The sequence below is a fragment of the Dermacentor silvarum genome, chromosome 6 (assembly GCF_013339745.2).
Source record: "Dermacentor silvarum isolate Dsil-2018 chromosome 6, BIME_Dsil_1.4, whole genome shotgun sequence".
Taxonomy (NCBI): domain Eukaryota; kingdom Metazoa; phylum Arthropoda; class Arachnida; order Ixodida; family Ixodidae; genus Dermacentor; species Dermacentor silvarum.
Genome location: NC_051159.1, coordinates 168,161,177 through 168,176,736, shown reverse-complemented (window position 1 = coordinate 168,176,736; position 15,560 = coordinate 168,161,177). Strand labels below are relative to the sequence as shown.

At 45.7% G+C, this 15,560-nt stretch overlaps 1 protein-coding gene across 2 annotated transcripts in view; it reads right to left on the bottom strand.

The window, feature by feature from the left end:
• Window positions 1-15,560, bottom strand: part of LOC119456364 (pleckstrin homology-like domain family B member 1) — a 489,108-nt gene that overhangs the window by 377,110 nt on the left and 96,438 nt on the right. The window contains exons 7-10 of one of the 2 annotated variants that reach the window (XM_037718081.2): window positions 15,313-15,549; window positions 6,376-7,102; window positions 5,050-5,426; window positions 2,663-2,788 (exon numbers count right to left, since the gene is read on the bottom strand). In XM_037718081.2, the coding sequence (XP_037574009.1) occupies window positions 2,663-2,788; window positions 5,050-5,426; window positions 6,376-7,102; window positions 15,313-15,549 (1,467 nt within the window). The remainder of the gene's footprint in view (window positions 1-2,662; window positions 2,789-5,049; window positions 5,427-6,375; window positions 7,103-15,312; window positions 15,550-15,560) is intronic. The other variant, XM_037718082.2, reaches the window with a different exon arrangement.

Below are 15,560 nucleotides of genomic sequence, written 5' to 3'. Positions count from 1 at the left end.
GGGGAGAGAATGGGTGTACGACCCATAGAATTTATTTTGAGGCCCGCAGCATCTCAAACAAAAGCATCTGCATCTTTGACCAAGGGGCAGCATATCAACGACAGCATCTCAGAATGCTAGCTGTTACGAGAGAAGAATGCGAGAATGCTCCCAGTACCACTGATACCACAATGATGAATGTAGTGTTTTGTGGCGCAAGGGCCAAGTATGGCCAAAGAGCGCCAGGCCAGTGTTAATGAGTTCAAATTGGAGCGATGAATTACAAGTGGTGGATATGAAGTGGCTGTAAGGGGGCCTAAAAATAGTTGCTTTAAAGTGCGTAAAATCTACATATAATAAGATTATGGCAATGACTAATGTGTGCTATGAGCATTAAATATGCATTGCGAATAAATGTTACAATATACAAAATATGTCGGATGCGAAAATTGGCATGAAGCACTATTGCCTAAACAGAGCCCTTGAAACATAAAGACCTGGAGGCATGTGCTATACAAAACAGTATCGCAGCAGCATCCTCTGGCGAGAGGATGTGCTACGAATATCTCGGGCTAATTACATGTAGTACTACATCATTCAAAAAACCTAGGACTGCTTTGGTATTGATACCACCACTCACAGAAGTATGGCACAGTAACACCAGTGGTATGTACCACCAACCGGAAGAGTGGTACTACCGGTACCAGATCTACCTTCGGGATCGGCGCAGATGTTTAGACTACACTATCTACAAGATGGTCCCATGAAAGAGACCAGAAACAAAGAGTAAATTGGCCAGCTGCACATGAACACTTATGCAACTATGTCCAGATCCTCTTTTTGCATTGATCTGTGAGAACTAATTTGAAGTAACTAGTCAATACACACACACTAAACAAATTAAATCATGTTACTCTAAAATTTTATACCTTTAAAGCCACAGCCAATGATTTAGACTCTGCCGAGAAGTATACCGAGAAATAGAAATTTTTGCACATGTTGGTTGAGTGTAACTGGTGTGCATTTACTCGGGCAGTGTGGCAGCAGTGTGTGGTGCTGTTTGCTCGCACAAGACATCAACAGACAACCCAGATTAGAGCACTGCACAGGCCGATTTTTTTCAGCCCGGGCCCGGCCCGGGCCCGTTTTTATGTTGGGCTGCCCGCCCGAGCCCGATCAAAACATTTATGGCGATACCCGGGCCCGGAAATAATCTACGTTACCCGCCCGGCCCGGCCCGCCACCCCTTTACCTTAGGCCCGAGCCCGGCCCGAGCCCAGCTCGAAACTGGCCCGAACCCGGCCCGAACCCGGCCCAAGACCGAAAAATATATGTTTTTCAGAGTTGAGACGCCCGAGAATAACTCGCTGCATGTTACATTCACACCACCAGAAAGCCCGAGCCTGGCCCGGGCCCGGCCTGGGCCCGCGTCAAAAAACCCGAGCCCGGCCTGGGCCCAGGTCAAAAAGCACACGCTGTGCCCGAGCCCGAGAAAAAACTGCTCTACCTATAATCACGCTGGCACCAACCTGCCCGAGCCCGTGTGAGAAAAAACTGCCGAAGGTCTACCCAGCCCGGCCAATGAATGAACCCGGAAATAATGCGATAATGAGCGACACCACGCCGACAAACGTACGCATTCGGGGCAGCGGCGGTAAAAACAAATGTGAACCTTGGACGCGCGGAAAAGATTTTCCCGTGCCTTTCCGCCCGCTTGCCGCTTCCCAGTGTGAACTCTAACCCAGATTGCGCCACACAAGGCTAAATCCCAAACCAGCAATAAAGTTGCTGTTGTGTTGTGGAATAAAGAGAAAACAAAAATGCATGGGAAAAGAAGCAATTTTCTGTGCGCATGAGCTCTTGTTGCACGCTGAATATACCAAAACAAGACCGGAGTTCATGGAAGCAGATTTCAGCCCGGGCCCGGCCGGGCCCGTTTTTACGTTGGGCGGCCCGCCCGAGCCCGATCAAAACTTTATGGCGAGACCCGGGCCCGGCCCGGGGCCATAACCTTCCCCCCGCCCCCTCCCACCGAGAACTGAAAAAATAAGAAATGTTTTAAAATGTATAACACCAAATTTACAACTCCCAAGTTTACGAATGGCAATTCAGCATTAAAAGATAGAAATGACATCACAATTCTGTCAACTACGTCTACTGGGACATCTTAAGAGAAAAAAAATATATATTGTTATACACTGCTATGAACTAACTGACCAACAACTGACCAACTTTTCAGATACCAATTTTATTGGACTTGCTTCATTATTGTTACTTTGCAGCCGTAATGCGACGAAGTCCATAGGGCTCCATGCACATTGCAGGTATCAATCAATATTTATTAATGCAACAATAAGGGATTACAATTCAACTGAATTGCACAATAGAATATGTTTTTTTTTTTTTACACTTTGCCTAAGTATGTACCAACCGGCCAAAGTTCGCAAAGTGTTACACTTTGATGAGCATCAAGTGCAGGATTATGAATTGAGGTTGCAAACACAGTTCTCACGCTACAAGACAGCATAACAGAGTTCATAGTCTGAAATAATTTTGCCTTCAGTGGCACTTGCACTTTTAAATGATGCAGTGCCATCATGACTCCTCATAGCAACAACAGGCGTCATGAACCAGAATGAACTGAAATATGAACATGAGGAAGGGAACCAAATAAAGTCTGTACCTCTCTCATCCCTTCGTTAGCCCGTGCTTCTAGAGTGAACATGTCCTTCTTGAGCTTTGCTATTTGCTGAAACGAATCCTCACGCTGCCTCTTTAACAGACTGATGTCATCTGAGCTTGACCTTACCTGCAAAATAGTGGAACAAGAGCAGACACAATTTATCAAGAAACCACCATCATACTATTTCAATCACCAAACACCTGCAAATTTGTGTGTGTGTGTGTGCACGTGCGTGTGAGTCGAACACACATGAAAGCTTTTCCTTCCAGTACATACAGGCTATCCCAGGTATTTACATGAGGATACTTCCTGCTGGGATTGGCAACCATTCCTTAGCGCCTCCTAGCAGATGAGACTGTAATACAGCGAGACGCGCCTGAAAAGGCCGTCGAGCCAGCGCTATGTGACTAATCGGACACTAGCTTCATTGTCCTAATTCTTTCCCTGCGATTGCAACATACTGGCGATGAGGGCAAAAAGTTCAATATGTCGAAGTACGACTCCCTTGAGCCGTTTAGAGGCATGGGCACAAAGTGAGCAATGCTGTAGCAAGTACAACCCTATTACAACCAAAAGACTGCATCAGCATGCCCACCAAAACGAAACGAGTGCTCCAATGAACTGTGGTCAGTCACAGCTCACTACTAGAAAGTGCAGCAACAGGCAAATAATGTTCCAAAGCTACTCCATCCTTGTCTTCCCGAAACAAATGTGGCATCAAAGCTGCTCCAATATCCTTGATCGTGAATGTAAACTGGATCCTGATGAAATAAAAGTAATACATCAAGATGATGTTGCCTATATGGCAGTATATTTTAATGAGAGCTTAACACAGGCAACTTGGCTGTTGACAGATACAAGAAGTGAAGTTTTGACTGCAGCAACATGCCAGTAGGTAGAAATTACAAAACAAAAGTGCCTCTGAGTGGCCTTCAAAATGAGGAGCACTGTATAAGAAATGTACACAATGGAAATCCTACTGTAGCTTAGAGAGTGTACTGTGCTCTGCAGCGCACTCTGCACTGCAAGCTAGAATAAGGTTTCCACTGTTTTTCTTATGGAGTTCTGCAAGACAAAGAACAAAACCACACGTATTGGCCAGCACTACTATTCGTGACTCATATGAATTGCCTAAAGTGGTCAGAGTAACGTAAAATTCCTGCTATTGACAAATTTCTACAGCTGCTTGTGCAGTTTGACAGGTTGTTTGTAACACAGATGTTGGCTAACCCGTTAGCCAGCTGTCAAGGAGAAATGTTTCTATGTCAGCACCATGCTTCTGCAGTGTCAACAGAAAGCCAAATGGGTGCTAGCTATATACCTGTAACAGTGCAATATGATGTGCATACAGAGAACAGACTTGTGTGTGCCTGCACACCAAGCAGATACACACAAGTATACTTTTATGTGTTTTTGTTTACTGCATACTGCCTCTCAAAACAGTGCATCAAGATGTCAACAATGCATGACCAACTAGCTCCTATGGTCACCTTGTTAACCCATTAGCTACATAATATGCATGTTGCATGGCCCTCTGTTCAGGTTATTCTTGCCTCATATGTGCACTCTGCAAACTTCTACGTCGCATTGACTATAAAATGTTCTATGGTAATAAACGCTGAAAAAACGTGAAAAAAAATGTTTCATTTACAATACAAAGCAGCATTCTGCAGTTCAGAACCTTAATTGTGTGCCATATTCACTTTTGGGTTGAAAAGCTTGAAACATAGCAGCGCTTCAGGATGTGTAGTACACTAAACTGTTTATGGATCATTTCTGTCTTCAGAAGACTGTCCCAAGTACTCATTATCATCACCCGAGTGTGACGTCACTATCAAAGAGAATGTCGAGGATTTCTTAATCCAACAAAGCACAGCAATAGAGAATCTTTTCACCAGTAGAATGCACGAGCTAACATTCTACAGATATAAGCTAAAAACAAAAACAAAAATTAAACCAACCTTGAAGTGGACATTTAGTGACTTATATTGACATTTCTAAACTTGTCCAAGATATACTGGCTGTCGTGCCATCTGCGAATAGCTTTTTTTAACCAATATTTCACACCTGGCAAATTGCCAGCCTTGGCAATAAAACCCCAATGCTTGCACATGGTAGTCTGCCGGCTTTGCCAGCCAATGGGTTGAAAGAACAGAGCTTCATGGCAAAAAGCTGCTTGTGCGAGTGAATGGTGCAAACACACATGACCAGTAGACATAACAAAATACTATTGTATTTTGTTATATATATACAGTAGTACATAATGCATATAAGTACAAAATTACTTATTTGCATGTGTGTCCACATCCCTCAGTACCCCAAACAGCACGCTTTGCCATGGAGTATCACTAACTAGCCCTTATGGCTGCCTAGCTCAAAAAACACACCCTTCGCAGAGGAACTCTGGACTCCTCCGAAGCCTTGCGGATGTTGAGGGAACCTCCACGCTCAGGCAGCTTCCTTGGGAGTGAGTGTTGCTGTGGCAAATCTTTGAGAACTGGTATGTCTTCAAAGATGGGTGGCACAATGGTGGCAGGAGGTGTCAGGGCCTTCCCACCATGAGCTGAAGCCAGCTCTTTCCAGGCAAGAGGGTTCTCAAAGACTTCAGGCGAGCGCTCTAGCGTTGCCACAGTGCGAATGCGAGTGCGCGGAGACTGTGGATAGGCCAATGCAGGCACTGGCGTCTTCTCACCAGCCAAGGTGGTACCATCAGATCGCGGGCTTGACAAGCTGGAGCCTGCATGGTTGGACAGACCCCTCGGTCCTGAAGTACACCAGGACACAAGGATTTGAAAGTGGCAATAAATGGCAGATAATAATGACACCTGATCATATGAAAAGTGTGCTGAAATATATATACAGGGTGTCCCAGCTATCACGCAGCACGATTTAAAAAAAGAGGAACGGCGTTACGCGAAGCAAACCTAGTGCATATTGTTTCCAGTGCAGCGAAGTAGCCGCCAGTAATTTTTTCGTTACTGAGATTTAACTAGGTAATTGTAATTAATTATCTAACTCAAGAAATAATTTCCTAATTATCAAAGTGTCAATGAGAAAATTGTAGAACAACACGAAAAACTCCCGATACAGCTTTCTGTTGCTCAATACGTGCTACATAAATATGTTTTTCCAAGCGTGAAAGATGCCCGCAAATACACGCAATGCGCCTCGAGCGGCCAGTCGCGCGGCAATTCTGCGTGTATTCGTGGGCTCCTTCCACACTCGGAAAAACACATTTATGTAGCACGTATTGAGCAACAGAAAGCTATATTGGGAGTTTTTCATGTTGCTTTACAATTTTCTTGCTGCAACACTGCAGCAAGAATATCAAGCTGTGTTTTCACAGTGCTTTTTATGCATCTTCCTCAGTTTCCTAAGTTACATTAGTCAATAAAGACCTATTCTTGTTCTTCAGTCTTCACTCAGGTATGATAACTACTATGTAGGATATTCCTGTTTTTTTTTTTTTTTTTTTTGCAGATACAGTAGGCAACACAGAAACTCTTTTCTGTCACCAATAGCTCACTGATACTGTTTATTATTGTTCTGATAAGAGTGGACAGTTCGTGCATGCATTAAGAGTGCGAGAAAAAAAAATCACATCTACAAATAAAGACGTCACAGCTCTTTGTTCAGTGCTGTCTCTCCCCTTCATTACACTCATGCCCCGTGGTTCACATTTTATGCCAAGTCCAACATCTCCGACAGCTTACCTCCTCCACCAAGGATGTTTGACAGTTCATCCTCTGACGAGGTGACATTCACTTTCTTGGGGGCCACAGCAAGCATCCCGTCCGACAAGACATTCCCGTCCGCCAGCATGCGGTTGACTCTCTTCCCATCCACTTCAGTGGGAGCCAGAGAGCCATTGGTCTTGATGCGGTTTTGGTGGTGGACCAGCACTGGCCCCGGAGGGGACGCACCTGTCCCAGAAATGGCCACTGCTCCCACTGTCACCACTTCTTCTGCAGGAGGAGGCGGTGGAGGTGGCAGTGCTTTGCTCTCCGGTGACTTCGGCACTGCTTCGGACAGGCTGCTCTGAGACCGAGGGGCGGGAACTGGCCTCGCAGCCAGAACCGGGACAGGCTTGACGACGTTAGGGCGCTCTGGCAGCTGCTTACCACCAGGCCGACGAATGACTGTGTCGTTGCGCTGTAGCCCCGGCTTGTCGTCTTCGGCCAAGACGCCACTCCCACTGGAGGACTCGGATGTCTTGCTGGTGTCATCGGGAGCTGAAGAAGACTCACTTCCAGAGCCCGGTGGCGAGGTGACATCCTCGGTACCGGAGTCTGAGGAGGGGGGGCTTCTCTGCAGCTTCTTGTCCTTGGGTCCTGTGGCCTGCACTTTGCGCTCATACTCGGCACAGAGTGAGAGGATCTCCTCAAGGCGCTGGCGCTCCTGACGCTCCTGCTCCTGGTCTCGCAAGCGCTCAGCTACTGCCTGTAACGTGACCAGGCCAAGCAAGTTAACAATAATAAAGCATGATGCCCAGGGTTTCATTAGGAAGATGCTGTCACAAATTTTTTTGTAATTGAGTGTATGCCTCAACTGATATTAATAAACAAATGTATCTCAAAGGCATCCTAAACCAAATGTAGTAACCAAATGAATTATTTAGATGTGTAGGGCATCCTTCAAGACATAGAGTTTCTCACAATATTACCTAGAGCGAAATCTGGCACCACCGTCTATGCGAGTTTCCTAACGGGCAATGTACCACTTTGGGAATTCCAGGATATGAGTGTCCGAGGCTTTGTCTCAAACGTGGCTTGGCCTAGAACATGGTCATGGCTGCACAGATAAATCTTTCTTAAAATAAAGTCTCCATAGAATGTTTTCATCTTGTATGTTTCAATAAACTTTACTCACCTCCAGTGCATAAGCAAGTGCTGACAAACAAGAACAGACGATAAATTGTCGCAAAGCGAGCACAGACCTTGTTGTTTGTGCCTGACTTTTTACATAATTGTACATCTTATCACAAGTCCTCATGATTGAATAAAAAATGCTTTTGTGTAACATTAAAGAAAAACAACTCTTTACATGCTTCTTTAGTAGAGAATTAACCATTGTGACAGACGGAATGGTGCTAGCCAGACGTTCCTTCAAGGTGTCCTGGCTCTGCAAGAACGACAACGATCCGAAACCTCCACATCCCAGAATTCCCATGCATACAAAACAGCGACACGGCACAGCGCCAGTTTTCCCTCTAGGTAATATAGCAAGAAGCTCTATGCTTCAAGCCAAGCAGCACAAGAACATGGTCATCATTCTCAGGCAGAGGTATGAGGTTTGCGTTCATGCACTAACATCTACATTTCATGCCTTTCCACTTTCTTTTTTCCAGTCTTTTTTTTTTTTGACAAGCAAACAAATGTCTAAATACTACTATCGAGAAAAAGCAAACATTTATGCACTGCTGTGTTGAAAGTACTGCAAACGAGATCCAGGGAGCGTTCTACCAGGAGAATTGTGAAAAAGGCTTATGAATATAACCTGAGCGTCTAATGTTGGTTCAAATGTATATTGGAAGCACATCAACCTCCTAATGGATTAATGCATTATATTCGACAGATCTTTTCCTTTCTTCATTTTCTTTGATTTAGCCATTAGGCATGGGCCACTGAGAGTGCGCCAATTCTTGGCCAATTCCTCCATTCTAGAACAGGTATTTGCCACTGTGACGCAAGAGATACACAAACCTTAGATGTAGCTAGATGTGTGTTGTATTTTTTTGTGCATACACCTGTCATCACCATTCTTCCCTATACAAGCTTCATACATTGTCTTTGACCTCATGACATCGCTGCATAGACATCTGACACTGTGCCTCCCCACCTGACTTTGTGTTTGAATTTCGGCACAGCTTGTGAGTGGTGTAGTGTATAAGTATAAAAATTTCACGAGATTAAAGTTGTGACTTTTGTAGTGGACAAGCATGAACAATCCATGAGATTACGCACTTTATAGGGTGAAAGTAAACATAATTGTACTTAACACAGTTGCAGAGCATCTAATAACCACTTTATACATGTGAACATCAACATAATTTTTCTTTTTCTTCCTTTCTTTTCATGCTGCATGACAAATTTCCGGAGGATCTATTGCATGCTATGCGTTTCACAATAATACCCGAGTTATAGACACGGCTGTTGGCTGTTTGTACACTACAGGAGAAACACATGTGACATGGAAGTGTTACACACATGACATTATCTGTGCTGGCGAGATCTCTGGCTCCTATGAGAAGGGAGTGCGAGCTTTCGTTCGAATTTCGTTTGAATCGTACATCAGTGTAATAGTCTGCAGACACTACTGTCACTGCGTGATCTAAAAACTGCACCTGTTTGTTTGCAATTCCTAAAGTTGGTGAGGGGCCCTTTAATATAGCCAAATTCAGTTGTATAGTACAGCACAATAGAAGTAACAGAGATAACTGTACCAGTCAAACACTTGATATAAAAAATACAACTGTATACATGTATCCATGTTCTGTCTGTCATGCTACATACTAGTCAAGCTGATTATCTTAAATCTTGGGGAGTGGAGGCAGGGCTTTGATTTGCATGTTTTCATTCCGTTTGAAGTTTTTCATTTTTGCTTGCCGTATGTCTGCAGTTTTGCACATATGCAATTTGGTTATTGATTTTTTCCTTTTTTCTTTTTTTTCAGTAAAGCAAATGTGGGTTGTTTTCTTTAACCCCTTAACCATTTCAGACGAGCCTTGCTCGCCCAAGCCGATGTATCCCCAAAGCATTTAGGACGAATACAGCTCGTCCTTGCAGTATTTGTTCACTCCTGGAGCGTTTCGGCCAAGAAATGCTCAGCCACAGCTTAATTGTTGCTTCAATCGGCAGATGTCAGTATGTGCCCAGTGGTTTCTTTTTTTCTTCTTTCACTGGAGCGCATTTTTCGTGTGGCAAGCAGCATTTTATAAGTGGCATCCAGCATAGGCGATAGGTTATAGATGCATGCATCACTGGCCCATTTTCCCCAAAAAAGCAAAGATTAATTTCTTTTTCGTCATCCTCTTCCTACCTTGATGCTTAAGGTGGCGGTCCCACTCCGGCGGCACGCGCTCGGCATTTTAGTCATTGTTTGCGGACGCACTGTGCTTCCTGCGCTCATTGGACAAATGTGAACTTTATTTCGTTGGAAAGCTTACTTTGTGCGCTTTCCAATGATACCTAGTATTATTGCCTAGCCTGAAGCGTCACCTAACGGCAGTCAAAACAGTGGGAGCAAAAAACGGCGTTTTTGCTGTACTAGTCTCCGCTGTACTGCCATTCCGACTAAACTGTTCAACATAACAAAATGAAATTTGCTGTGTCTTTAAATGAAATGTCATACAAGGTTTCTATGAAGAGAAATTGCGTGTAAAGCAATTAGAAATTTATATAGGCGCCAATAAAAATGGGCAAAACTACAAAAGTTTATGAATGAATATCTTTTTTCCTTTTAAATTCAGGACAACAATATTTAGTGGTTTTCTAGGCTACAGTGTACTTATCATATATGCAAAGTTGTTTTGTGTTCTAATGAACAGTTTGTGAGGTATTATTACTTACATTTGGCAATTTATGACTATACTTGGTCACGCATTACCGGCGACGGGACAAAACTATTCCAGCTGAAACTCTGAAATTTTCAATAATCAAGCAGCAAGCCCTTATCTCAATTTCTATGAAGAGAAAATTGGCTTATGTTAATTAGGGAATCTACAGGGGAGTAGTGAATTTAGCTAATTTATCTGCTTACCAGGTCCGTGCAAATTGACATTCTTTTTCATGTAAACGCTAATTCACAACAATTGTTGCACATTACTATAACCATACAGTGGCATGTAATTACTAGCACTCACGAGTTTTACTAAGCAGTGCTTGAAACAGAAGATTTTAAATAAATAATAAATCTCACAGGCGATTTTCGGTGGTGGTGCCATCTGTGCAAAAAAATATCAAGCTGTTTCACGTCAGTTCCAACGTTTGTCAAATGTGGCGCCACTAAACATTACAAAGCGGGCAAAACGCGGAGGGAATTCTTTCTCCAGGTTTGAGTGTTTGGCTCAGTCTAGTCACGGCGCCTCCCCCACTTCCTTCAAACACACGTGTCTGCAACCACGCCTTCAATGTAGTCGTACACGAGTTCACTAACTTGTGGCTGCGGGGAGAAAAATAAAGAAAGAAAGAAAGAAAGCGCCGTGCACGGTAGATCATGAGTGCATGCCAAATCGCTAGCAGGTTAGGCCATTGTGCCAAGGAGAATTGCAAATTGCCCTCGCCCCCTCTATTTTGCAGGCTCGTAGGACGATATCGGGAAACTTGCTTTCCCCACGTGGCGAGGTGCGACGTGTGTGGCAGGGTACTGTGTTTGACTATTGTACGCGACGCCGGTGGAACGATAGGATTAGCAGCAAACCATGAGCGAGCCTTACAGACTGCAGCGAAAAGTGCTGATGGGTGCGGGACCTGCTGCATTCCAAGCCGCGTGCTACTAAACAAATGTCATGTGTTCCGACGCCCAGTGAAGTTTTGAAACACGTGATTTCCAGTAGGTGCTTTTCTCGTTGAAAGATATATCGTATTTATCCGCCTAATCATCGCACTCGCATAGTGGTCCCACCCCCACTTACTTTTTTGAGTGATCATCGTACCCTTGAAAATCACTGTAGTGACTGCAGTTTGTTTGTTGTGGTGACATGGCAGCCGACCGAGCAGTTTTCCGCCATTGCATGCACAACAGTGTGCACAACAGAATACAATCTCACATGCGCTCGAAAGTCTCCGAATTCAGCAGACAAAAGTTGAGAGAGAGAGAGAGATAAATGAAAGCATGGACAGCGCGAAAAAGGCAGACAACACGTGCACAATTTACACTATATAGATTGATGACTATTATAAGAAGTACTTCTCGCAAATAATTTGTTTATGCAGTCCCTGCTTGTGTAGATCATGTGATCTTATGCCATAGGCTAATGTGAGGACTTGGTATTGAACGCCTGTGTCACGAAAACGGCTGTCGGCGAAACATGCACAACTTCTGAGGGCTGCGCGCAAGGCTGTGCGCGAGTGCTTCCGATGGCCATCGTAATCATAACGCTGGCGCGATGAGCGCTAGCAGCGGTGAGCGCGTGTGAATTTCCTAAAGCAAACGTTCTGTGCAACCGCTTCATTTACCATTCCACTGTACTGCGGCTCTGGAACTCGAATGACGTGATCTCCAAAACTATTCGCGCGGAATTTAGCGGGTGCGCCACCGAACCCGTGACCGCGCCGTAATTTCTACCCCAATAAATCAGCCTAGCCACTTGTACTATGCTGTCTATTTGATAGGGGTCCTGGAATAATAACTTTCGTCACCGAATCGAATACAGTCAAAGAAAAGTCTAATCGAATAATGACTATGCGATTCGAAAACCGAATTGAACAGTACATCATTTGATTCGACCAAAGTAATGAATATTCGCACACCCCTACTAGTATTTCCTTTCCGGAAAACTTATCTCCACTGTGCACCTGCAACTTACAAATTTATAGCTGCTTTTATATAGACACAACGGGAAATCTTGTGCGGCACTGAAAGTACAAGCATGCATCGAGTTCTGCACCAGAACTACATACTTAGCTTCTGCACATCACGTTGCGCATCTTTGTGAATGCACCCTGTGAGGAAGAAATTACAAAGTAGTACAAAAAAATTCAGAGCCCTTCCACTACTGTGAAGATGGAAGCCCGCGAAGCTGTGACAATGGTGGGTCTGCTGTAGTGAATGTTGCTGTATTGAATTCATATATTATCATTATTGACAATATCGAGCGTCCTTGGCATGTTCGTCAAAAAGCAAGAAAACCAGCATCTTGTTTTCGCCCGGCGCGATGGTCAAGTAGTGCATTTGCTGCGCCAAGTCCGCCCACGATACGCTCCGCATCGCGGGCCCGATCTTCTGCCGAGGCCTTGGCGCGACGCCGACGAGATCTCTGCCGCTCCTGCTCTCGGAGGCTCATACCCCCCTATCCAACGCGGGTATGAGCCACACGTGATTTCTTTCATACCTTCCTTCTTTCCCTCTTTCCTTGCCAATTTTGGCATATACCAAGTGAACGAGACGCCACAAAATAGTTGCCTACTTCCGGTGTACACGGACGCGGAACCTAGCTGTTACAGCTTCGCTGTAACAGCTAGGTTACATAGAAGCGACTCATAGAAGCGGTTACATAGAAGCGGCACATAGAAGCGACTGTGTAACAGCTTCGCTGTAACACAGTCGCTTCTATGTGCCGTCTCGGTGGGCCTCTTGCAAAAGCTGGGCCGGTATTTTGTAGCGATGCCTTTCCGGTAATAATGCCTTTTCGCGCTTATCGCGCTTTGTCAGTGGTCAGCGCGATGGTCCGCTCGCGTTAGCAACGGGATCAGCCGGCCGGGAGCGGTGGATGATAAGACTGGTATAGAATAAGTCATAAGGCATCGCTACAAACTACGGGTCCGGAGCTAGTGTTCGGATGTCGGTTCCCCATGCGCGAGGTCACGAAATACGCAGTAGCTGTCGGAGAGCAACGCCGCCCCCCCCTCCCCCTTTTCCAACCCCGCAGGGCAATTCGCGCAACGGCAGGCGGCTTCCTCTTAGCTTCCCTCTTTTGCGGGCGCCAGATTGAGCCGTGATCGTCGGCTCCCCTCGCGCGCTCTCACTTTCTATGCTGTATGTGCGAGTGAAAGCTAAATATTTCGTTTACCCCTACTATTTTACCGCCACCTCTCCTCCACTGCTGACCGCTGTTCAGGCGTCAGCAGACTACAGTCCCGTTTTCATGAATGCGAAAGTGGCGCATCGCATTTCCAAGCGCATTTGGGAAAGGCGATGCGACGCCATTTACATGAAACGCAGAGAACGTAGCGCCACATGAATGACTAGAGTGGCTAGAGCCGTGGAGAGAGCGCAGTGGCCACTGTCGGGTCGGTGACAAGGGGCACGGTGGTATTTAGAGGCCCCCCTAGGCTCTCGCTTGCTTCTCGGTAGCGTCTTCGCGGTTGTCATCGAAAGTATTGTTAGGCGCCCTCGCCTCCGTTCTCCCCTCTCAGTAGTGTCGCCTCTCAGTAGCTTCACGGTTGTCATCGAAGGTCTTGATAGGCGCCCTGCGTTTACATGCTCCGCGAGAGTCGACTAGCGCCCGTAAATCTACCCTCGCCTGGCGCATTGCATTACCGCTGTTTACATGAATGCGATGCGCTAGAAATGCGATGCGACACTGTCGCATTCATGTAAACGGGGCTTACGCTAGACAGTTACTGCGGTCCGTAGCAATTTCCTTCCCTGTCCTTTATTTATCTTTATAGGCACAAAGCAACAGTGACCATTTCAAGACTAGAGCCTTCGTTTAGCGGGTCCGTACTTTGAAGTATGCTAAAGAAATACACTTGGAAGAGAAAGAAACAAAACTTGTTGACGATCAACGACACTCAAGGTTCTGCAGTGAGCACTGGTCTGCAGGCCATCTGCCGGGACGGCTTTCGAAGCAGCGGCCCGCGCTCACCTGACGGCTACGTCACAAGTGGCAGTGGCCAACCACTAATAGCCACCATCATCGGGATTGACGATTTTACAAAGTTTGAGCGAGCTATTGTTGAAAGTATCAGTGGGGAGAAAGCCACCACGCGCAGCAACAAAACAACAATGGTGCGAGGGACAACTCGTGAAAAGAAGGGGGGAGGGGGACTTTTCCTCAATTCGGCGAATCACCTGTCGCCGCGTCGCAAGAGGGCCATCCCGGGGCATGCTGCGGCGGCGAAGAGCAGATTTTTTTTTTTTCGCTTTTTCCAAACATGACTGAGTGGCGTCGCCTGGTGGGAGAATCTGAACTACACGCAAGATGGCGACAGTGATACCTCCACCTTAAGACACCGAGGTGTACATCATTTCCTAAGGTGAATGCAAGAGAGCATCAGCTCTTCGAGCGAAGAAGACCAACAGGAAAGCTCAGAGCACAACATTGGGGGCGCACGTTAGCGGAATTGAAGAGTGTTCCACCGGAGCCTCCATATTTTTTTTTTTTTTTTTTGGCTGTACCGTGCAAGAAGTTTACAGTCAGCTCACCTGCTGAATTTTTCGAATGTACTGAGTTTTTTAGAGAATAAGCTGGTTTGATGATAGCTGATGAAACCAATAGGAAAGCCGCTCTGTGTAATCCCTTGTTTTGAGCTGTACCAGATGCTGCCAAAGCTCTCTTAGTAAAATAAAGCACATGTGCGCCAAACGTGAGAAATAAGAAAAATCACTGTCTATATTCCTTCCACAATTTCTGTTGGTTACTAGCAGGTAGCTGGTGCTACATACTATGGTGTACAATAAACTTCAGAAAGCTACTTTTATTTATTCTATAGTTCAGTTATTTGCTTATGCCTTAAAAACCTGCTTTTTATAAAAAGAATATTCCCAATCAACAATAAAAAGAAATAAGCACCAACAAATTTTTTGGCTAAGGGGTTAATAAACTTTAGTTGGGAGCACACATCCATTAGTCCCCTTCATCTCTTGTCCAGTGTTTTCCATGCCAAGTCACACTGTGATGTCATCACCTCGCTGCAATAAAGGGCATAGTTGTGCCCCGAGTTGCCACTGCTGCGCACTGAAGACCTTGGTGTTGGTCATGCACTCACCCTGCGATGCTGTTGAGCCAACTCCACCTCGCAGGCACGTATGTCCTCATGGCTGGCCACTCGGTGGCCCAAACGTGGCGACGTGGGGGTGCAGCGGCCACCGGCCACCAGGGGGCTCGCCCGGCCAGACAATGCGCTCACCCGTGGAGACTTTGGTGACTTGGGCGATGATGACAGGGGAGGCGTTGGGGTGAAGCGAGGAGCTGGCTTGCTCGGAGGGCCCCGCAGGGAAGGTGACTGCACAGGCA